Below are 25,792 nucleotides of genomic sequence, written 5' to 3'. Positions count from 1 at the left end.
TAATATCTTTTTTTTTAATGATGAAATTAAGGGTTGAGAGAGGAATATAATGGGAGAAAGGGAAATAGAGAAGTACAATGGCGCAAATTATCTGCCATGAAAAAAAGAGGCAAGAAAAAGCTTTTACAGTGAAATAGAAAAGGGGAAAAAGGGGAGTGAGAGAACCTTATTCCTGTCAGAATTGACTAAAATAGGAAATAACATACATACTCAATAGGAGTACAGAAATCTATCTTACTCTGAAGGAAAATTGAAGGGGAATGGCAAATGGGAAGGGGGGCAGTGATAAAAGAGAGGGCATATTGAGGAAGGGAGTGGCCAGTAGCAAAACATTTTTGAGAAGGGACATGGTGAAAGGAGAGAATAAATGAAGGAAATACGATTAGCAATAATAACTGTAAAACAATTTTAGAAGCAAATTTCTCTGATGGAATATTATTATTCTCTGGAAAATGATGAGCAGGATGTTCTCAGGAAAAAAAACAAAAAACAAAAAAACCTGAAAAAGTTCCTCCATGTTCAAAGTGAAATATATGGTATGCAAAGAAATAGCAATGTTCTTGGATGACAAACATAATTGTGGGTGGGGATAAAGAAGAGAACCTAGGACTCAAAAACCTTTTTAAAAAGGTGAAAAAATTGTTTTGAATGTAAATGGGAAAAATATTAAATAAATTTTAAACAGAAAAAATAAAAGAAAACATGAATTCGAAAATTTTTAAAATTAGAAATTTGCTTACTCTGTATAATCTTACTTTTAAATTATATTTATGAAAATATATTCACAAAACCCAGATTTCCTGTTTTAAAACTCAAGGGACTGTTTGTATATGTTTATGTACTTATATGCGTACACATAAAAAAAAAAAAAAAAAAAAGCAGGGATAGCATTCTGATCTCAGATAAAGGAAAAATAAAAAATTGATCTTATTAAAAGAGATAAGGAAGGAGAATGTATCTTGATAAAGGGTACTATAAACAATGAAGCATATACTAAATGTATATACATCAAGTGGTAGAGCAGAAAAATTCCAAAAGAAGAGTTTGATCCAATTACAGGAAGAAAGAGAGCAAAAACCATACTGGTAGGGGACTGCCATTTTCCCCTCTTGGAATCAGGTAGATCTAACCACAAAATAAACAAGAAAGAACCTAAGGAGAAAAGCTAGATATGATAAACTTCTGGACAAAATTAAATAAGGACAGAAAGGAATTCACCTTTTTTTTTTAAAGTACATGACACTTACACAAAAAATGGCCATGTATTAGAGCATAAAATCTCACAATCGAATGGCAAGCAAAGGCAGAAATAGTAAATTCTTCCTTTTTAGACTACAATGAGATAAAAATTATATTCAATAAAGCAGTAGGGAAAGAGAGACTAAAACTAATTGGAAATTAAATAATCTAATTCTAAAACATGAGTGAGTCAAACAGTAAATCACAGAAACAATCTATAATTTCATCCAAGAGTGACAATAATTTTACAATGGATTGTGACTTCTATTCACTTTCAGCATACTATGTCTTTTTTTTTTAAACTAGGTAAATTGTTTTAATTCTTACTTAGCCTTCTCAAAATAGGTCTCAAACTGAGACCTATGAAAAAGCTTAGCTTAAAAACACCAAGGTCTCCCAATGCATTGGCAACATCTCTAATTGTTTTGATACGTATCTTGCCACTAGATTTAAATAGCTCAGAAGAGGAAAGGGAGAAATTTTGTACCTCCCTCCTTCACTTAAATCCAATTTACTTGTATATCATGACATCATCTTCCTAATGACATGGTCCTCCTTGAGAATGTAGGACAAATAACCTTTCTGAGTATAATAGGAACTGCATTCAGGACCCAACCAGAATTACCACTTGGACAATACACCTAACTCTTTTTTACAGATGAAATGGACAAGTAGTTTAAATAGATTCTTTCAAAGAAATCAAAGACTGAAGATAACATTAATACTTTGAGCACAAATAGAAACAAACTTGCAGAGTAATTTTGTGTTTATATATATATAAGTTTTTATATTCTAATACTTGATTTTCAGTCACTGTGACTGAGAAGCAGTTGCAATTTAATCAAATCTGAAAAGAAATTTGGTTAAAAATGATCAAGATTTTATTTACTCCCATTAATGATTAGCCTTGCTTCATAGTTTTGTTTTTTGAGAGTTTAATAATAGTATAAAGGCATCACAAACAACAAGATATTTTAAAGCTAAGCTTTACTGCAAACAAGCAACCAAAACCCCCCCCCACAAAACAATGTAAATGTCAGCTACAAAAATCCTATTTGTATGCACTAAAACCTTAGAAATATAATTTTCTCAAGCGTTATTCTAAATTTCATCCAAATAGTTTCAATGGGCTTTGAATAAATTTGTTAAACATACAGAAATTCAACACTATTTTGCAAGAACAACTAATTTCTTCAGGGAAGATAAAAATTTAGTAACTGAATTTCAGCCAAAAGCTTTGCAAAATTGGTGGGTAGGATTATAAAATGAGAACCATGACATGGTTTGCCCAGGTAACAAAAATGTTCTTCAGCCATTTAGATTTACTGTATATGATGATCTTTGTCAGCTATGACAGCTTTTAAACTAAGTCTCAATATTAAACTTAGAGTTGCACTTATCATATTGCTGTCACAGTAGTAAACAAAAATAACAATGAAACATACATATCTATAGTATTCTCACTGAAAATATTATTAATTATATATTTATTGAGTTTGAAATGCTGATTTTTATGTTTTAATAAAATAAATCATCTTCCTAAGTCTCAGCTTTCTCATCTATAAAGTGAGAAACTTAAACTGATTCTATATATACACATAAACACACATATGTGTTTGTAAACACATTTTTATCTTTTAAATACATTCTTTAAAATTTTTCCAATAATTTCCAATCCAAATATCTTGAAATTTATACATTTATTATATGTGTGTATATATATATATATGTGTGTGTGTGTGTGTGTGTGTGTGTGTGTGTGTGTATGTGTGTGTGTGTTTTATGTGTTTAAGTATAGCAAAACATAGTCAATTTTTAAGCACAATTAAAAGAGTTTGGAGACCATAATTCTTTAATTACTTCCAATGAAAAAGAGTTTTTTGGAGGGAAAAAACCCATGAAATTCACTCACTTCCTTCAAGTTAATGGTAAATCTACATTCATACAATTTTATGATCCTGATGCTATTCAATAAAATGAATCAGTTTTCTGTAACCTAATTAGGATAGCTCTAATTTTGTGCTGCCTAATTAAAAAAGCTTTAAGGTTCAGGACTGAGCTTCCAGGTGAAATTAGTGTCAAAAATACCTCACAATAACAAATGCATAGTATAAAAGAATGTGAAACAAAATAATACTCAGCTAATTTTAATGGTAATTAATGCATATTTCTGTTTTTCAAAGAAAAAAATATAGAGCTACACAATTGTAGCACAAACTCATACCTTTATGGCAGTGGATGCAATTTGAATGTGGTGAAGTCTCCGTAGTGTGCTGTCCCTATCAATGAAATAGGAAGCAGCAAGTTGATGAAGAGTCTCAAGAGTGACTGAGGAACTATTGGTTGTAGAATCACTTCCTTCTGATCTCTTGCTCAACTTCCGCTTATCCACAAAAATTGTGAGTGACTCCTCTCCTGTATCAAGAACATATTGAGTCAGTCATCAATTCCCACTGATTATATCATAAAATATTTTCCATACATTTTTCACTCTTACTCAAACTATCTCTTTTTAGTTGTGTTGGCTGTCATAATATACTTCCCCCATCAACATTAGATAAAGTTCTATAAAATATAGCAGAAATTGTGTCACCGTATTTGTTCAGAAAAATTTTTGGTCTCTCAATTGCCTACAGAAAAAAAGTTAAAATATTTCAGCCCATCAAAGCCCAAAGCACACACAGTTCTCTGTATTCCTAACTCCTAAGCAGTGTAAATTATTTTTTTGAACACTACAAGTCACATAACATCTCTGAGCCTCAGTTTCTACATCTATAAAATAAAGGATTTTGGCTAGATAGTTTCTTAAATCTCTTCTTGGTCTATTATTTAATTATTTCTCCACACTATTTTCTGTCCTCCGATCACGTATTCTACTTCACCTTTCTTATATTTCAGATAACAGGTACTGTCTGTATTCTCATACAGGCCATGTATTTTTCTTGCTTCCTTTCTTGTATTTTATCACAACATTGCTCTATATAGAATGCTCTTATCTCCTCAGAATCACTCTGCAAAATTATACTCATTCTTAAGCCCCAATTCAAAATTCATTTACTCTACAAAATTTCTTCTTCATAGTTCTCTGCTTACTTTTGTACTTTTCCTGACTATGTCTTAGACCATCTGTATAATTCTGAGTTATCATTATTTATACTTATTATATCTGCCTTACTAAATAGTAAGGTCCTTGAAGATAAAGTTTATATACATGTATAAGGACCTTACTATCATATGAGTATGCATGTATGTATATGCATATTCACACATTTTTTTCTTGCTAGTGATTTTCAGAATCACAGAATCAAGATCACCTGGAAAAATAAGGTAGCAAGCACCAACGTCTTGAGCTGAACTATCAAACATTCAAATTCTACCAAAAATATGTTTGCCACACAAGACAATGTTTCATGTGAAGATAAGACGAAGTATCACAAGAAAACTCTCGGCATCATTCCAAAGCTCTTTGGAATCAATTGTGAAACATGGGAAACACTAGTAGAGAAAAGACTGCCTAGCAAGGCATGTCTACATCAAAAAAGGTGCTGTATTCTATGAGCAAAGCAGAATTGCAGTAGCTCAAAAGAAATGTGTTATGTACAAATTTAGAGACAATTCCACTCTAAATATTCGTATGGACTATCTGTGTCTAACTTATAATAGAATCTTCCAAATATATATTGACCCGATCAATCAAAATCAGACATAATGTGTCTTGATCCCAAGTAATACCATTTTAATCTTCTTCAAGAATCTATCTATCTATCTATCTATCTATCTATCTATCTATCTATCATTTATCATCTATCTATTTATATGTCTGTCTCTCTCTGTATCTATGACTATCTGTCTATCTGTATCTATCTATCTATCTATCTATCTATCTGTATCTATCTATGTAGCTCTGTAGCTATCTATCTATCTATCTATATATCGATACATATGTAGATGTATACTATATATATGGAATTGTTAATATCAAGGAAAAATTCAAAATTAATATCTTAAAATTATTTTAATATCCCATAACAACTAATTCACAATTCTTACTTTTCTGTTCCTAACCCTGAAATGAAATAGGAAAATTATTCAAGTTTAACATCCCACATGAGAGCGCTATAGATCATGTCTACATTCTTGCATGGGAATGCGGTCCATAATAGTCAAATTTAATGCTTGCTCTAGTTCCCATGTATCCCCATCTGTTATAATGGCAGTGTGCCTTACTCATAAGGTTTTATGCCAGTTTAAAAAAAATATATAAGCCAAACAACATGTCCTAAGGGGATATCATGCTTCTTCTCTGCTTTCTCCTCAACCTCTTCCCCATGACCCCCACATGCAAAAACAAAAACAAAAACAAAAAACAAAAAACAAAACTTCTTGAAAAACATAATATTGGTTGAAAATTAATCAAAACTGAAAATGCATGTTCACCCTATTAAAGATTTTTGTTGTTATAAAAGAGCAAGAAATACCATTATCTGAAAATTACATTTCCAAATTGTTCTTCTATAAAGAAAAAATCACTGTTCCTATAAAGAAACATTGATCCAAATACTTGCTGAAATTTCCCTCAAAATCTCACCTGCATAAAAGTGGCTTAAAATTGTGCATTAATTACCACAGTCACCTTTTTAAATATATAGGTTTTCTCAGAAGCATCAAATATAGTAGCTGTAGCTTCTCCATGATCCTTAGTCTACTTTCATAATGGAAGATTTGGTGTAGGATTAAAAATAAATTCTTTTCTTATCTTGAAGCAGCTGTTTACATACTCCCAGTGAGGATCTTCATCCCTATTGCATTTTGTTAGATTTCATTGTAAACTTTTATCAACTCTTCTTCCTCCAGATACCCAAGGCTATGAAGAGACTGGTGTTGTGAAGTTATCCCCAGGAATCTCTCACATTAAATAGTTTGTACATCTTCCTGATCTTGAAGTTCAACTTTCTGTTTACAGACCCCCAAGAAAGATACTACTTGGAATTCAAGTCACAAAGCACAAAGATACTCAGGGGAAGAAATGGTAAGTAATGGACTCTGTGTTGTAATAAGCTCTCCAGGTTTGGCAATAAGGCAAGATGATACCCTAGTGAATAAATACAAGTAAAAAAGATAGCAGCATGCAAGTAATATTGACATGTTATTGATATTCTGAGGGACCAGTATCATACATCTCCAAAAAAGTTAGAATTGGAATGCAATATTTCTTAGTACTTAATTAGAATGAATATTGCAGTATCTATTGGAATATCTATGTTTTTTGTGACTTTGAACAAACTATATCACGTCACTGAGCATCAATTTTCCCTTAAATGTGTTCATATGTTAATGGTAAATTTAAAACTTCTAAATAAGTTAAGACTAAGATGATATGCTCATTTTGCTAATATGGGAAACAATTCAATCCTACAAGAATCTATGATTTTAAAAAGTGTAAGATCACACAACCATCATACTGACAAAATATTAAAAAGACAATGATTAATGTTGGAAGGGCTATGGAAAAACAAGTAGACCTGTGAATGGGTACAGCTCATTCTGGAATGAAGTTTGGAATTATACACACAAAATTACTAAATATTAATTTTCCTTTTATTTCTCTGCCTATATGCCAAAGAGGTCAAAAGAGTAAAGCTCACATAAATACAAAATATTTTATCAACTCATTTATTGATGAAAAAAACTGGAAACTAAAGGGATGTCCATTAGTTTAAGAGTGGCTAAATAAATTGTGGCATACAAATGTTATGAAATATCATTGTGCTATACAAAATGAGGGAATAGATTTTCAAAAAGATGTGAACTGTACTACATGAAATAGGCAGAATCAGAAGAATAATTTATATCATAACATGAATATTATAAAAATGAAAAATCTTGAAACCTTTTATAAACAAAGAATGAAATGAGAAAATAAAATCTAGGATAACATTTTATACAATAACAATACTGTACAAACAAATAACGTTTAAAACTATAAAACTATGAGAATACAATGACAATTCACCACATGAAATCAAAGATTTTTCAATTTGGTAGGATATTCCAAAGTCTGTAATTTGTTGGCACAACTTTCAAGAACCAACTATTACTGCCATGTCATAATTTCACATTGCATAGCATGGATCCAATAGCACCCTTCTGAAATTCCTTAATATAATTCTTTATATTTTGATAACATATAGTTTTTAGAGAAAGGTAGCATAAAGTAAAGGTTTGAGCCTTGAAGCCAGGAGGACCTGTATAAAAATCTTGTTTCTGCTTTATAAGCTCTATGACAAAAAGCAACTCAATTTTTAAAGTGGATAATTGTATGCAAATACATGTTAAAAATCTAAATATATAAAATGTTTCCTTCAATTTCCTTTCAATTACTGAAAATTAGAATGGTCTGTTGTGAGCTTTTTCTTCTCAAAACACATCCAGGTGATAAAAGTTCAGATCTTTTATTATCCCAATATAGCCCGGTTAGCTTAGAGGCCTATCTCTCTGCTTGGTTCCAAGAGCTCTCTCCAAATGTCTTTAAATCCAAAGGTCTGGTCCTTCAGCCTCTGCCTCTGCTTTCTTCAGCCTCCAGCCAGCTCCAGTCTTCATGTCATTCCGGTGAAATCTCGACTTGTAGCGTCTTCCTCTCTCGAACTCTCCGACTGGCCCATTGGCCTATTTATGCTCCTTCCAGAGAGAGGGATTATGGGTAGTTCTACTTAGTACCTTGTTTCAGGTTCTGCCCAAAACATCTTCTTGTAAGATTAGATCAACTCTAATTAGTTAGCAGTCAGTAAGGATTCCAACAATGGTCTATTTAAATAAATCTTTTTTTTTTTTTTGAAATTTAGTGCCACAAGAAAAAGCAACAGAATTTATTCTTTCCTATTCAGTATCATCATAACCCTCAATCCACCTGTTAGGGTTGTATAGAGGCTAGATTTTCTCCCATTTAATTCCATTTCTATAGCTCAAAGGAAAATATTTCAATTTACAAATTGAAATTGGAAAATAAATGAAATAAAATTTGTTCTCATATATATTACCATTTCACTGTAGTGAATACTTTTCTATTGCAGATTGAAATGGAGGATGAGTACATGCCTTGAAAATGTACATTTAAATCCCTCTTATTGATAATGACTGCTTTATATCTCATAGGTGGACATTATCTTGACTTTCATTTACATTTAAATAGTATAATAGAATGAGCAAATTACTTAAACTCTCTCTTAATATCTCCAGAAAACTCTCTAAGACTTAGAGTAGATCTATATTAGTAAAGGAAGTTTCTTCACAAGAAGTTCCCAAAACTCAAGAAATCATGGGTCAGAGTTTAAAAATAAACAAATATTTCTCAAAAAATATATTCAATTATCTCATTACATCTTCACAATGCAGTAAAAATGCAAAGGCCTTATGGCCATGTTCATTCAAATTCAATTTCAATTAAAAGATAAGAGCATAGATGTTTTCAAAATTCTTTCTTGTTTTAAATAAATTTACAACTGGCAATAGATCATTTAGGTTTTTTTCAATCATAGAAATGTAATAAGGGCAAATGAGGTCATGTCACTGGAGATTCCCTTATGACCCTGCAATCTTTCATATTCCCTATTATAATCAAAGGTATCACGATTCTCCCAGTGACCCAGATTTATGAGATAGGTTTCATCATCAATTTCTCTCTCACTTCCCATATGTAATGGGGAGTCCTATTTTTTTTCTTTGTAATATATCTCATATGTACACCCCCTTTCTCTCACCCTTGAGTGGGTTCTCATTATCTCAAATCTAGACTATAACAATAGACCATTGGTTGGTTCTTCTTGCCACAAGTCTATTTCCATTAAAATCTATCCTCCATTCAACCACCTAATGATCTTCTAAGTGAAAATCTGACCCATGTTACCTTCCTCCCATTCAATAAACCCACGTGGCTTATCACCTCCAGAATAAAAAATATGTTCTCTATTTATCTTCTAAATCCCTACATAATGTGGCCCCTTCCTACCTTTCCAATCTTCTGACATTTTACTCCCTTCCATATATTCTGCTTTTAGTCACATTGATCTCATTACAATTCCTTGCAAAAGATACTCCATTTTCCTGACAGAACATTTTCTCTAGCCTGTACCCATATGTGGAATATGTTCCTCTTTAATCCCTGCCTCTTAGTTTTTCTGACTCTCCTCAAGTCTTAGCTGAAGTCTCACATTCTACAAGAAAATTTTCCCAGTTTTACTTAATCTTAGTGTCTTCTTTCTAGGATTATACTCAATTTATTTTATCTATATTTTGGTTATACATAGTTTTTGCCATGTTGTCTCTCACCCATTATACTGTGTGCTCCTCTAGAGCACCAACTGTTTTCTTTGTATCGTCAGACCCTAGCAGATTGCCCTAGAATTTAGTAAACATTCTATAAATTCCAGTTACCTGACCATCCTAGTTAAGATTCTCAAGAACTCTCACCTGGGCTATTTCAATAGCTTGATCTTTGTTACTCTTAAACTCTTCCTTTCTGGTTTAAACCATCCAGAAGGATTAGAGATATCAACATGATTTTCCTAAAGTAGAAGTCTGACCAAAATTCTAATCTGTTCAGAAAACACATGTGCCTCTAGAATCAAATACAAATTCTGTTTAGCATTTAAAGTATTTTATTGCCTGATTATTTCCATCCTTTCCAGTGTTATATGATGTCTTATCCCTTCACATATATTTGTCAATACAAACTGATTTTCTTACTTTTCTTCCTTTTACAACATTTAATTTTCTGGCTCTGTCATTGTATGGGTAATCCACCACCCTTGGAAGATATTTATTCATCATCTTATTTTAGAATCCCTATCTCCCCTCTACAGTTCAGTTTTAATGCTACCTCCTCAATGATGACTTTGTTAGTCTCCCCAGAAATAAATCGCTCTCTCTACTTCATTACTTGGTATAGTCACTGCAGTTACTTTTTTGTATACATGGTGTTTCCCCTAGTAAAAGAGATCTTTCAAAATGGTAGGTGCTACCATGTCACTTACTTTCATAATATTGTCTAGTGGCTGTCCATGAACTTTATTTGCTTTTTAGAATCCTTTGCAATGAGCCTTCAAACTGATTTTGTCAATACTTATCCAAAGTTCTTATATTTGATTCCCCTTCCCAAAATTCTGTGCTCCAAAATGATTTTCCAGCTGTTTCTCACAAATAACATTTCTTCTGACATGCTTTTGCTCAAGTTGTTTCCCTATTTTGGAATATGATCCCTCCTTACATCAGACACAGGTAACTGGCACAATGAAGAAAGCACTGGGTCTGGAATCAGGAAGAACGGAGGTAATTAGATGGGTGACCCCAGCCAAGTCACTAAAACTGAATTTGTCTTAGGTTTTTCATCTATAAAATGGAGATAATAATAGCACCTACCTCCCAGGATTGCTATGAAGATCAGTAAGAATAACAATTTGAAACGTTTAGGATGTGGCTGCCACTAGTATGTGCTATAGAAATTATCTTGTATATATTTTATATAAACTTGTGTGCACATATTGTCTTACCAGTACCATGAAAGGTTCTTAAGTGCAGGGATTGGATTATTTATGTTTTCTTTTTTTACCTGAAATACTTGATCTTAATAGATTCTTGTTGATTTAGCCTACACGCCCACACACACCCCTCAATTTCTTTACATATCTGAAATAGAAATATTCTCCAAAGACAATAGGTCAATTTGAGGGCCTTAAATTGGGACATTTGAGATACAATTGCAAAACATAGTTCATTAGCTGATTGGGAATATTATATTATTTTATTTTAACAAAAGTTAGCAAGGAGATGATTTTAAAACTACAGAAAAGTAATTTTAAAAAACTGCATCTTGATTCATTTTTATAAGCTTTCCTTTTTTAGGTTGTTTAAAGTAAACTTAGTTTGCTATGAAAAAAATGTCATAATCTTCATTAAAAATAAAAAGAGAACACTTGAATATTTGTATGAATTTCTAGTAGAATACTTTCATTCTTTATATAAATTGTTGTTCTTCTTATAATTATTGCTATTATTTCATTATTTCTAATTATTTTTCTGCAGAAAAACCACTGTTTGATTCTGAATACAGGCAGGGAAAAGAATTCATAGAAAGATCAGTATTAACAAAGGATCTCTTTAATGCTGAGTATTTGGCAATATATCAGAGAATATTAAAATGGATTCTTGGAATAATTCCATAATCAGAGGTAATAGGCAGATTTATGGATTTGAATTTGAGGTTTTTTGTTAAGTATAACTTCAGATATTTGCAAGTACACTGATCAATCTAAATCAATGGAGAGAAAAAAATACATAAACCTTACAAAGTATATTGAAAGTTATTAGTTAGAATCTATGTAATCACAGCATTAGAGGATGACACATTTAAATACAGACAGGAACTCTGAGATCAGTTAGTCTAACTCCATCATATAACAATTAGGAAAGAGAAGAAATTTGTCCAAAGTCACTCAGGGAGTATCAATGATTGACAAATGCAGTAATCTTGTTTTTAAAAGATAATTTCTTAAAAAAATATATTCCTCCAGTAATCAGGAAAGTGATATCATAAGGGACCTAATAAGGTTTATCTGTTTACATTCCTATATGGGAGAATGATACTTGTAACTCATTAGAACGTTTTCAGCATTATGGCAGTTAAGAGTATATATAGTCAGAAGGCAATTGTGTGAGATGAATATGAAGGGATGATAATCTTTTAAAAACATGATGAAATTAAGGGGTGAAAGAGGAATGTACTAAGAAAAAAAAAGGAAAGAGAGAAGTGGAATGGCATAAATTGTCTGCCTAAAAAAAGAACCAAGAAAAAATTTTTATAGTGGAGGAGAAAAGGGGGAGAAGAGGATGAGTGAGTGAACCTTACTCTCATCAGAATTGACTCAAATAGGAAATAACATACATATTCTATAGAGATATAGAAATCTATCTTTCCCTGCAAGAAAATCGGAGAGAATGAGATATGGGAAGGGGGAGAGAGAATAATAAAACAGAGGGCATATTGGGGGAGGGAGTGATCAGTAGTAAAAGACTTTTGAGGAGAGACAGGGTGAAAGAAAAGAAAGAATAAATGATAAGAAATACAATTAGCAATAGTAATCATAAAAATATTTTTGAAAAAATATTCCTCTAATATTTGGAATCAATTATAGGAACTAGCATATACCTTTTGTTTGGATTCTGGATGATTTGTAAAGCTTTAGAGTGACAATCTATTGTTTAATCACACAATGACCTACTTTTCTCCTAATCTAAAAGTGTCATGTATATGCATGTTTAAATTTAAATAAATTAGAATTATTTTAATAAGGGGGAGAGTTAAAAATTTTAATCACTTAAAACACATGAAGAAAATGTAAGGTATGAGAAATCCGAATCACCTGTTAAGGGCCACAATTTTAGCATACACTTATCCAACTATATTTGTTGCTATCAGTATAATTTTGTTTCATTTGTTTCTAAACAGTGACCAACACCACTTAACATTCCAGCTTCATGATCAATATAATAAATTGAATCAGCACTAAAAAGAGTTGGGGGGAGGGAGTTGAATTTATCAAGTAAGGATTTACATTAAATATGTTGAAAATAGCAAAACTGTAACACCAATTAAAAATTGGGTTATTAAAAATTTAAAGTAACAAAGTTTTTCTATTCTCCACTCACCATAATATTTCAATCAATTTTTTTCAGTCAAGTTTTTATTTGCCCTATTCACCAAATATAAAATTCTAGCAAGATAATGTACTGGGTTGTCACATTCTAATTGTGTCTTAAGGATGTCTTTTAGACATATACTCCTATTGTCAATTCTAATCATCTGTTTTGTTGAATCGATCTTCTGCCTTCACTCCAAGGGTTCATACCAAACAATGAATAATAAAATTTCCAATTTCCACAAGTTAGATTTTTAAAGAGATTTATTTTCATAGCAGAGACAAAGGCTAATTATTTTCTTCTGCTGACACTTTCAAAGCATTTATACAAATAATTTCATCTGGGTATCACATAACCCTATAACCTAGGCAAAGAAAATATTATTATCTTTATTTTACAGATGATATAACTGAAGATGAAAAAAATTAATTCTTACCCAGCTTATAAATTAAAAAAAAATCAAGCTCATCTTCACCTATTCTGATAACAAATTAATTAACCTTTCCTTTACATCAACTTATTCATCAAGATATAAAATCTTACTTGACAGTAATTAATTATCTTTTTCTGCAGAACCATTTTAAGACATACTTTTAATTCATAAATAGGTCAATACTATCTGAATGTGTAAAATGACAATAAATTTTGAAAGAAATTTAAAACCAATTAACTTTAATAACCAATGCTAAAACAAAAAGAAAAAAAAGTCATTTCCAGATACCCTTCACCCCACTTCAAATTCCTTGCTTCAAATGTTCTTCTGTGTTAGATTTGGTAATGCAATATCAGCATGACTACAACTTATTCTAACTTTTGTAAGCTCAGCAAACTGAGAAATGTTCTCTTTAGTTCATTTTGTCAAAACCAGTTTCTCTATAAAGAAAGTTGGGCTATTTTTATTTCAAAAGACATTTCTTATTATATTATATTTCTTATTATAGGCAAACCAAAGATACATATTAAGTTAAAAGTTTTGTCATTTGATAGAAAAAATAATTCTCTAAAATTTGATTGACAGTTGCTATAATAATACTGGGTTCTTAAATTTTTCATCTACATTTAGGATAAATGAAATAAGTTAAATAGTTATAGCTTTATAGTTATAGACATAGTTAATAGTTAAATATATGTATACATATTTATGTATGTGTATGTGATAATGAAAATAGATTAAAAATAGATATCAATGAGATCTATATATCTGTGTTAAATATCATTCGTATTTGCAATGTGAGTGACGGATTGAAAAAATATCTGTAATACAACATGATATTTGAAAATCTGCAATCATATGAGATTACATGAATAAACTGCAAAATGTTCCATGGGAGTAGACATTGGGGCTTGTCACAAGCTTCATCAATACAGCTTGACATCTTAATTTCTCAATTTCATCATTCAAAATGAGTTGTTCTGTCTTTGATGTTGCAATCACTCCATCTGCTGCTTTTTGATAGTATTTGATTTCCTCACTGTTTAGATAAAGGTCCACTGCATCTTTTCAAAGCTTATGCTGGCTCATCTCATACAATAACGACTTAAGTATCCTGATACCATATGCTTTTCCTCATTATATTAAATTGTAAAAAGAATTATTTTCATGAAGGTAAGCAAACCATATTACATGATATTTTTTGTTGGTCAATTCTCGCCACTAAGAAATCTTGGTTCAAAGAAGATATTGATGAAAGGTCCTTGGAACAAAGTAGGTCCTAATAAAGTCATGCTGAATAAATAAATAAATGAACAAATATGCTAATAATGGCTTTCAATTTTCCTAAAAACATCATCATATGTTCAAATATCAGATGATATAGACAAGGAAAAAGTTCATAACTAAGACAAAGAGGATCACACGCTTCTTGGCACAGTGTCTGGAATATATAATAGATGCTTAATAGATATTTTTGATTAGTTTATACAAGATAACATGGGCAATTCTTATATAAAAATTTAAACTTTTGGCAAAAAAAAGTGGGATATAGTAAAATTAAGAATGGAAACAAGTATTTAGGGGGACTCTTTATAACTTTTTAAATAATAGTCTAATTTTAAGTCATAGAAAGAATTTATTCTAAATTTCACAACTGAGAACTGTTCCCTAATTGATAAGTAATCAAAAACATGACAAGCAGTTTTCCATAGGAAAAAATCTAAACTATCAAGAAAACTAATAAAACAAACAAAATTTTCTTTTTAAAAACTATTCATTGAGGCAGTAATTGGAATGGATAAATTCACTTTTAGAAATTAGTACTTGATATGCTCAAAAAGTTATCAAACTGTGCATACCTTTTGATCCAGCAACGTTTCTACTGGGCTTATCTCCCAAAGAAATCTTAAAGAAGGGAAAAGGACCTGTATGTGCATAAATGTTTATGGCAGGCCTCTTTGTAGTGACCAGAAACTGGAAACTGAATGGATGTCCAACAATTGGAGAATGACTGAATAAATTGTGGCACATGAATATTATGGAATATTATTGTTCAGTAAGAAATGACCAGCAGGAGGATTTCAGAGAGACCTGGAGAGACTTACATGATCTGCTGCTGAGTGAAATGAACAGGATCAGGAGATCATTATATACTTCAACAACAATACTGTATGATGATCAATTCTGATGGACGTGGCCCTCTTCAACAATGAGATGAACCAAATCAGTTCCAATGGAGCAGTAATGAACTGAACCAGCTATACCCAGCGAAAGAACTATGGGAGATGACTATGAACCATTACATAGAATTCCCAATCCCTCTATTTTTGTCTGCTTGCATTTTTTGATTTCCTTCACAGGCTAATAGTACATTATTTCAAAGTCTGATTCTTTTTTGTACAGCAAAACAACTGTTAGGACATGTATGCTTATATTGTATTTAATTTATACTTTAACATACTTAACATGTATTGGTCAACCTGCCATTGGGGGGAGGGGTAGGGGGAAGGAGGGAAAAAATTGGAACAAAAGGTTTGGCAATTGTGAATGCTGTAAAATTACCCATGCATATAACTGTAAATAAAAATCTATAATAATAAAAAAAGAAATTAGTACTTGAAAAACTTAAAAATATAAAATTACTAAAAACATATATTTCTCAAGAAATTAGTTGTTCTGATATTGGTCAAACTGCCCAGTTTGCTACATTGATTTGTTTCATTAAAAATCATTCTTTCAGATTGTCTATACTTTTATAACAAAGCTCAAATAAGGAGATGATATCAATACCTCTTTTTGGATAACTTCTTTCATATGATTGGATAATTTCACAAATTCAATCATTCATCAAGTTAGAATTTTTTGAAAAGCAGCAAGAGGATACATACAGGGTAAAATGGGGAATATAAAACATGTTCTCTGCCATCAATAATTCTGTGATTATGAACTGGGTATTATGAATCTAAAGAAAAACAAAAGTCAAATTTATTATTTTCTAGAGTTCTTCCCTTCTTTCTAATAGTGCTCTCCATTTAATAGTGACACAGAGATAAATCCTATGGGATGAATTACTATGATTAATTGTGTTATTAAAAACTTTCAAGTTTCCCATGAAAGGGAAGCTCCCAGCAGAAGAGCTTTGGTTCCATAGAGCTTGCTTTGTTCTTTCAAGTTAGATTTCACCTCTTCCTTAATTTTGAATTTTTTTTTTTAAATGTATTTCATTTCTTCTTACTTCAAGCAATACAAATTGTGATTCCTCCATATGGTTTTCGTGAGTTGTATAACCAAACAAATTCATCATCTTGTAATATTTTTTTAAAATTATACAAATGCAAAATCATCTGCAAATAAAGAGATATCTAAAGAATGTCTACTCGACTTGGACACAAGATTGATAAGTCACACAAGGATGGCAGAAAAGCATCATGACAAATTCTGTGGGGACTATATTAAAGTAAGAATAATGATGCACTCTTGGTAGAACTATGAAATGGTCCATTCATTCTGGAAAGCCATTTGGATATATGCCCCAAAAGTCAGATCCAACAGAAAAGAACTCGTGTGTGTGTGTGTGTGTGTGTGTGTGTGTGTGTGTGTGTGTAGTTTTTAAAATGAAAAAACACCTAGAAACTAAGTAGGGCTTATCTATTGATGGCTGAAAGCTGAGGAGTCTTTGAGCTAAAATACATCTACAATACTAAAAGTGCCTTTTACTATTTCCCCTGGACTCTAGTAATCCCTTTATTTTCTTGAAAACTTCTGAGACTTGAATTATGGTGCCTGAATTGCAAATAACAGTTTTGATTATTAATTTCTTCCCTTACTTCTTTAATCATGAAATTCTAGTGATTGCATAAATGCAATAAAATATTACTATGATGTAGGAAGTCTTATTCACTAAAGTGAATATAACAAAGAGAACTGTTTATAACAGAATAGTATTTTAAACACTATTGATTTTAATGGACTAAAGAACTCTGATCCCCCTTGACCCAGCAGTGCCATTACTGGGTCTATATACCAAGGAAATTATAAAGGAGGGAAAAGTCCCACACGTGCAAAAATGTTTGATCAGTTTGCAGCACCTCTTTTTGTGGTGGCAAAGAACTGGAAAATGAGTGGCTACCAATCATTTGGGGAATGGCTGAATAAGTTGTGGTATTTGAAGGTAATGGAATGTTATTGTTCCATAAAAAATAATGAACAAGCTGATTATAGAAAGGCCTGGAAAGATTACATGAACTGATGCTGAGTGAAACAAGCAGAACCAAGAATAAATTATACACAATAACAGCAAGAATGTGCTTTGATCACCTGAGAAAGACTTGGCTCTTCTCAGTGGTTCTGTGATCCAAAGCAATCCCAATAGACTTTGGACAGAAAATGCTATCTCCATCCAGAAAAAGAGCTAAGAAAACTGGATGTAAATCATCATAAGCTATTTTCACTTCTTTTCTCTATTTTTTTCTATTTCTTCAATATTTTTTCCCTTTGCTCTATTTTTTTCTTCCAACATGATTCATATAGTAATATGTGTTATAAATAAATTATCTTACTAAAAATAAAAGAACTCTGATCAATATAATGACCAACCACAGTTACAAATGTGAAATACAAATAATGAAGCATGCCACCCACCTCCTTACAGATTTTTTGGACATGTTCAATCACAGAATTTGTTTCACTTCTCCTTCCCTTTCTCCCTCCTTCCTTTTCTCTCTCCATCCCTCCTTCCTTTCCTCCCTCCCTTTCTTTCCTTTCTTCCTTCCTCCCTTCCTTCCTTGCTCCCTCTTTTCTTTCCTCCTTTCATTTCTTCCTCCCTCCCTCCATTCCTTCTTCCCTCATCCTGCTTCCCTCCCTTCCTTCTTTTTTCTTTCTTTCTTTCTCTTTCCTTCCTTCCTTCCTTTTGTATATTTGTATAGTTCTCTCTCTCTCTCTCTCTCTCTCTCTCTCTCTCTCTCTCTCTCTCCATCTCTCTCACTCTTGCTCTCTCTTTTTCTTTTCAAAAGATGTCTATTCTGTCCTGGCATTTTTTTTTCATTCAGATGCTTTAAACTAAAGATTCTCCTTTCCTTTATTCAATTGTTTTCTCTATTTCTATATTAGGTCCAGTAATATATTCAGAGTTTGTCCTATATTGTATTATGATGAAACATATTACAAAAATAAACATGAAATATATTCCATAACCAAAATCAATATATCCTAGGTATGCAATCTTTCTCTAGTTTGACTCTTTAAATTGAAATGTTTGTTTTAGATATTTAAACAGTTATATAGTTTTGATTTATTTTCCAAAATACAAACAAGGCAAATAATTCTCTTGACAAACAGTTCAGATGTTTCACGAAATGTAGTAAAGGATTTATTTCCCTTCAAAGAAATATTTTTTAAAATTATTTACATCTATTCGAATGTAATGCAATCTTTAGATTCAACCATCATAGAACTAATTAAAGATTTCTGATAGCTCTATTTTAAAATGCCATCATCAATAATTCAAAAAAGACCTAATATAAGTGTTTAATGTGGTGATAGCAATGTAAGTAAAATGCAGTCTCTAGCAAGTCTAATCAAGCTAAAAAATGTTACAATATGGACCTGCTGAAGGATTTTCCTTGCATCAGCAGACAAGCCTAACTAAATTCAAAAAACTCCTTACCTGGAGACTAGCCACCAAATGATTAATGTTTTAGCTTCAGCAACTTAAAACAAAGAAGGTCTACAAACTATGCCAATGGATAGATTAGCCACACTGATAAAAATTATATATCCTGAAGTGTTGACATCAATAATATTTGCATATGACTTCTCTTCATCAATATTATATTATGTCTCTACCAAAGCAAATTAGTTTTCAAAAGCTGTTCAATTCAAGCAAAGGTATAGCTACATTTTAAAAAACTAGGAGTTTGACTAAATTCAACAACAATCCCTTTATTTTTACTTAATCTGACAAAAGTTTTATCAATAGGGATAGAAACATGTAAAAGTTTAAATGATATACCATTCATTCACCTTTCATAAAAGGCTATGAATTGATTATCTACAAAAATTCTTCAAAAATAGTCAAAGAATAATCCTGTCTCCCATAATATTTCTTTTTGAAGTTATTATTACTAATTAGGTTTCTTGTTAACTTCTCCTCAAGGAAATCTGTGAATTTTCTGACCGATTCAACAAAGATTACTGTTGATTTTGATTCAAAGAAGGCATTTAATTTGAAATTATTCTTTTTATATATGCAACTAATGTATGAAAAATTAGCACATCAACAATATTTGCAGTGGTCATAGTCTTCGTTATGGAGACTTAACAAAATATTTACTTTAATAATATTGACTTCACTATAATGTATTTTAATGCTAAACTATGTCAATTAATCTAGTATCATCCAGGAACTAAGGAATGGAAATTTATTCAAAAATACTAAATATTACTGACCTTCACACATGTATTAATCATCATGGAATAAAAAAAAGTTAGATTATTGTTAACATATAATATAATCTTTTTACAGTTAAACTTTTAGAATGAATTCCTTTATTTTTAGAATCAATTTTGTCAGCTTCAATTCTCAACCCCTTGCTGACTCCTGAGCCTATTTCTTGATGGAAATTTTTCTCATCAAGATCACTAAGAATTTTTTTAGCTTCTATGTCTAATGGACTTCTCTCACTCTTCATTCTCTCTTACCTATTAACAGTTTTTTCTTTGTTGATCAATCATCTGTATTTACTGAATACTTTCTCCTCCCTGGTTTTCAGTAATATTGTTCTTGTTTAGTTGTTTTCTGACCTTTCCAAGCATTCCTACTCCATGCATCCTGACAAAATCCAAAGCCCTATCCTGGACCTTCTGAATATACATAGACATACATATACTCTCTCTCTCCCCTTCCCCCTTCCCCTCCCTTTCCTCCTTCTCCTTCTTCCCCTCCCTCTCTCTGTCCTCTCCCTTCCTCTCTGTCTCTCTCTGTCTCTGTCTCTCTCTCTGTGTCTCTATCTCTCTCTCTGTCTCTGTCTCTCTGTCTCTGTCTCTGTCTCTCTGTCTCTGTCTCTCTCTCTCTTTGTGTCTGTCTCTGTCTCTGTCTCTCTCTCTTTCTCTCTGTCTCTGTCTCTCTCCTCTTCTCTTTCTCTCTCTTTCTCGCTCTCTCTCTCTCTCTCTCTCCTTCTCTCTCTCTCTCTCTCTCTCTCATCTTATCAGCTCCAATGGGTTCAGTTATCATTTGTATGCAAATGACTGCCAAAATCTATCTATTCTTAATATTAGGCTTGACCTCTAGCTCTACATGACCAACTACTTCCTGGGAATATCTACTGAAACACCCAGTAGGCATGCAGAATTCATCATATGCAAAACATAACATACTCTATATTTCATAAAACTTATTCCCACCCTAAACTTTTTTTGTATCAACATTCTGCTAATTATTTAGGTTCATAGTCTTGGGAAAAGGTTTAACTCTCACTCCCCATCCTCATCCCACACAGCAATATCTAATTACTTACCAGTTATATCTATTTTCACAGGATTTCCATCTGTCCTAACTAATCACTCTACCTCAGATTCTCATCATATCTCACTTGGTCTATTCCAGAAACCTTCTAATTCAGCTCTCTAATTTAACTCTCTCCCCTCTTCAATCCATTTTTCACATAACTGTCAAATTGATATTCCTAAAAATTTGGAACACAAGGTTTTTGCAAGGGTGAATGTGAAAATTATGCATGTATTTTCAAAATAAAAAAGCTTTTAAAATAGTTAATTAATTTAAAAAGTAAGGTTAATGACACTATCTGTAGAGATTGAGCTGTAGAGATACAGCTACCTGTATCTGCCACATGACACAAATTTGAGTGGGAAAATTCTGAATAAGAGCTTTCAATATTTCTATTGTTTAGTGATATTTCATGAGCCTTCTAACACATGTGCACTGTTTTCTTTTACTCATATTTTGTATTCAACTTTAATTACTGTTTCTTATTTTTAGGAATTTTATTTTATTTCATTGAAAAGGTTTGTGCTAAGCAAAATACTGTTACTTTATCAATTGTCACTTCTATTATTTTTGTTTCTAATTGAATGAGTTTTTCATGTCCAAGTGGATGAAATTTCAGTTCAATGAATATGAAAAAATTTACTTGTTTATATTTCCATTACTTTGGGTATATTCAATAAAAGCTATTCACCCCACACCATTCCAGTTCTTGACTCATTGTCTTTGAAAAGACTCCTTCCTATCTGAAATATATTTTCTTTTTCACTTTTCCTATTTAAAATACCAAGATTTTTTGTTTTTTTTGTTTTAAGGAGAAATTACATAGTACTACCTACAAAATATTTTTTAACCACCAGGACTCCATTAGTACCATTATTGTTATCTCCTTCTTGAAATACCTTTGCAAATATTTTATATATATGTGTGTGTGTGTGTGTGTGTGTGTGTGTGTGTGTGTGTGTGTATGTATGTGTATATATATTTATATATTTGTATAAATATATTCAATATAGGTTTCAATTTCATGGAAAAATATATGGCAAGTACAGATATCTTATAATGATTCCCCTGAACTTTCAAACTCCCTTTCATGTGTTGTCTTCCACCATTAGACTTGTAAGCTCCTCAAGAGCAAGGACTATTTCTCCTTTTATTATTTGTATGTCCAATGCTTAACACAGGCCCTGGCACATAGAAGTCTCTTAATGAATGTTTATTGAATTGAAATTGAATTTGAGTATGTGTGTATGTATATATATATATATATATATATATATATATATATATATATATATATATATATATATATATATATATACACACACATATATATATATTTATTTATTTATCTGTATATAATGCATTTGTAAAATAAATGAAAAATTTTTTGAATTCAGAGATTCTTTCTTTTCTTTTTCTAATAAGAGAGCAAGGGAGGATGGATGCTTTATATTACTAGGGCCCAACTCAAAGCATTGCCTAGATGAAGTATGTATAAATGTTTGGTTATTTGAATTCCATGACCAAATCAGAAAACAAAAGTAATACCCAAACTATATGTCTAAATTTGCATAGGTACCTCTTTATGAAGGGTTCCCTCATCTCTACCCACAAGAAGTAATTTCCTCCTTTAAAATTTATAACATTTTTATCCTAAACTTAGGATTCAACATACACCACATATACAATAAACTTCTCGTAGAATCAGAAGATTTAAAATTCAAAAGGTTCTTTTTTAGAAATATATTTCAACCTCTTTGTTATATTTAAATCCCCTTTATAAATTGTAAAGTTCTTGAGGTTCTTTTTTAGAAATATATTTCAACTTCTTTATGTTATATTTAAGCCCCCTTTGTTGATTGTAAGTTTCTTGAGGTGAAAAACTAGAATATATTTAAAATTAATCCCTCAAACTTCCAACCTATCACTATATCTCAGACATAAGAACTACTCAATAAATATGTGTTTACTGTCACACATGCAAGGTTTAGTGTTACATGATAGAGAAATGAAACTATCATTTTTATGAGATAAATTCAGGAAAAAATACACTGGAAATAATAATTATGATGGTAATTATTCTCTTTATTATGGAGAGGGGATAGAATAAGCATGTGTTCAATATCTCCTATGTGTCAGGCACTATGGTAATCATTTAATAAATTTTAACTTATTTTATGTTATGATTATCATTATTATACAAGAGTAAGAAAGAGAAAGAGAGGAGTAGATAGTAGCTAGATAGATGACTCAGTGGAGTCAGGAACCTGGAATCAGGAACACCTGAGTTCTCATATAGCTTCAGAAAATTACTAGCCATATATGTGACCATTAGTACAGTAAATTTACTTCAATCTATTTCTGTTTCCTCATGGTTAAAATGGGGATAATAACAGTATTAACCTTCCTAGTGTCATTCTGAGGATCAGACGAGATTTTGTAAAACATGCTATATAAGTGCAAACTGTTATTATTGTTATTAAAAAGGTTTTCCAGATTTAATTGAATAGCAAGAAGAAATACTAACATAAAAGTATAGCTTTCCATTTGATATTATGTTAAACTAATTTACAATTGTATCAATAAAAAAATATTTAATAGAGTCATACCTCCCAGAGTAGCTGACAGCAAGAAGTGGGTCCCATATTTTTTGATGAGGTTTTCCGTGATTTGTTGAAGGGTGGGGCGACGTCCCAAAAGCCTTATATTTCGAAAGAATTCAGGGGCAAGAGGCAGTGGGGAGCCGAGGAAATTTCTTCTCTCCACAGCAAGATTATTTACTTTCCAGCGGCCAAATTCCCTAAAAAGCAAATTTACTTTTATTCATAAGCACATATTTTATTCATATGTTTTCATTTGCCAAGCTCAGTTCGGAATTAGACTGGGGTCACTATGATACAGTATTTCATTGTTGTAGTCATTTGTCAAATGTTCTTCAAGGAGAAGTGACATTTATAATGAACTGAACTAGACTGAATACTCTATTACCAAAATGTGAAGGGAACTGCAATAGTTTCTATGGAATTGTTGTTACATGATAATTTGATATAAGAGGGAAAGCAGGTATGGCGTTTGTCATGGACAATATAGCCTCAAAGTCAGGAAGTCATGAGTTCCATGTAGTTTTGCTCCAAACCCATACTAGTTATGTTACCATTGGCAAGTTATTAATCACTCTTAAATTCTCTAAAACCATACAAATCCTTTGCTAATCTTCATTGATGGAGAACACTTACACACAAATACAATTATTAGATCAGTTCAAATTAGAAAATGAATAAAACCTTAGGGAAACAGGTAACCATTCTTTGAGAAGCCAAAGAAACTATTCCATCTCCTTGTCTATTAAATGTACTTATTTTCTTCCTCTTGCCTAGAACTATTATAGAAAAAATCTAGCTACATTCTAAATACATACCCAATAATTATCTTTCTGACACCTAACAGAACAAGACCTTGATGAGAAAGAGTCTTTGAGAAAAGAAAGGAGATCTTTTTCTTCTCTTAACTCCACAGGATGCAATATGGGACATGAGCATTAAGTATCTGTTTTTTTGAAATTCAGTCAATGATACTATTTTTTCCGGGAACACAGTGACCTGTTGCTTTTGCTAACTACATGTGTAATTATAGCTGCTTTAGAACAAGAATATTTTGTACTTCTCTCACTGAATAAATGTAATGACTGCTGTTTATCTCTTTTCTTCTGTGGTGTTTTATTTGTATGATTATATAAATAAATATATTATTTTCTTGTTGATGATATAAAAATGATTCAACAACAAATATTTACTTTATACACTTTCAAAATATATTAGTACATGCAAATAAGTAAAACTTCTCTAGAACATTTATAATTTTTAAATTTAGTCATGACATAACATGGCTTTAGTGCTTAGACAGGCCTGTAAATTTAAGGTTCATGTCCACAGAGAGAAATACTATTTTCCCATACAAATACTGTCACCAGCATAGCCCTGCAATTCCCTTTCCAACACAATCATATGCCAAGACAAATTAGCATTTATTATCTCATCATGTTTCATTTTTCTTTTTATAAGACCTTCATGTCCTTTAGAATTTTTCTCACATTTACAAGAAAGGAAGAATTCAAACTCAAAAATGTATTTAATGTGAAAATCATTATACTAAGTATCAGTGACACAGAAATGAAATAATACATATCCTGTCTTCAAGGCGCTTATATAAATGAAGAGATGTGGCAAATAACTAAGAACTAAGATAACCTTTTGAATTCAAAGGAGAATTGAAAACAAAAGTGTCTTGTCATAGATTATAGAATTCAACAGTTATAAAGAAACTTTGATATTATTAAATCCAACATACTTATTAAAAAAGGAAAGTAAATAACTGATCTTACAAACTTCTAATCGTTACAAAAAAGTAAATCGATATTTAAAAAGTATCTTACAATCACTACTCAAATATATCTAGAGATGGGGAATTCACTACTTATTCAAATAATTCTAATTTATATATAAAAATTTTATATAGAAAGAGCTAAAAATTCTGTAATGTTTAACTCAGTCTAAATGTTGTGCTCTGCCAAGGAAAATGAATCTAATTTCAAGACAGTCAACACTAATATCTACTACATGTAAGATATTGTTTACAAGATGAAAAACCATTCTCAGAAAGTTTTCAATCTAAAAATAATAATAATAAATACCTTCATATAGTGCCTATCATATAGTATTTAGCAGGGCTTCTTGCATTTCACCAAATCCATTTTTTAAGTTTGTTTCTTCAGTCAATTTCTGTACTTCCTTTTCCAAGCTGTTGGCTTTTCCCCCCCCAAGTTGTCAACTTTTTCCCCACAATTCTCCTGAATTTCTCTCATTTCTTTTCACTTTTTTTCTTCTGTCTCTCTCATTTGATTTTTAAAATCTTTTTTGAACTCTTCC

General features: G+C 31.4%; 1 protein-coding gene across 2 annotated transcripts in view; it reads right to left on the bottom strand.

Annotated features, from left to right (window-relative positions):
- BRINP3 (BMP/retinoic acid inducible neural specific 3) overlaps positions 1 to 25,792 on the bottom strand; it is a 502,228-nt gene that overhangs the window by 212,966 nt on the left and 263,470 nt on the right. For both annotated transcript variants that reach the window (XM_051998758.1, XM_051998759.1), the window contains exons 3-4: positions 23,477 to 23,667; positions 3,464 to 3,654 (exon numbers count right to left, since the gene is read on the bottom strand). In XM_051998758.1, the coding sequence (XP_051854718.1) occupies positions 3,464 to 3,654; positions 23,477 to 23,667 (382 nt within the window). The remainder of the gene's footprint in view (positions 1 to 3,463; positions 3,655 to 23,476; positions 23,668 to 25,792) is intronic.

This window comes from Antechinus flavipes, chromosome 4 (genome assembly GCF_016432865.1).
Source record: "Antechinus flavipes isolate AdamAnt ecotype Samford, QLD, Australia chromosome 4, AdamAnt_v2, whole genome shotgun sequence".
NCBI lineage: Eukaryota > Metazoa > Chordata > Mammalia > Dasyuromorphia > Dasyuridae > Antechinus > Antechinus flavipes.
This window is presented reverse-complemented; position numbering and strand designations above follow the sequence as displayed.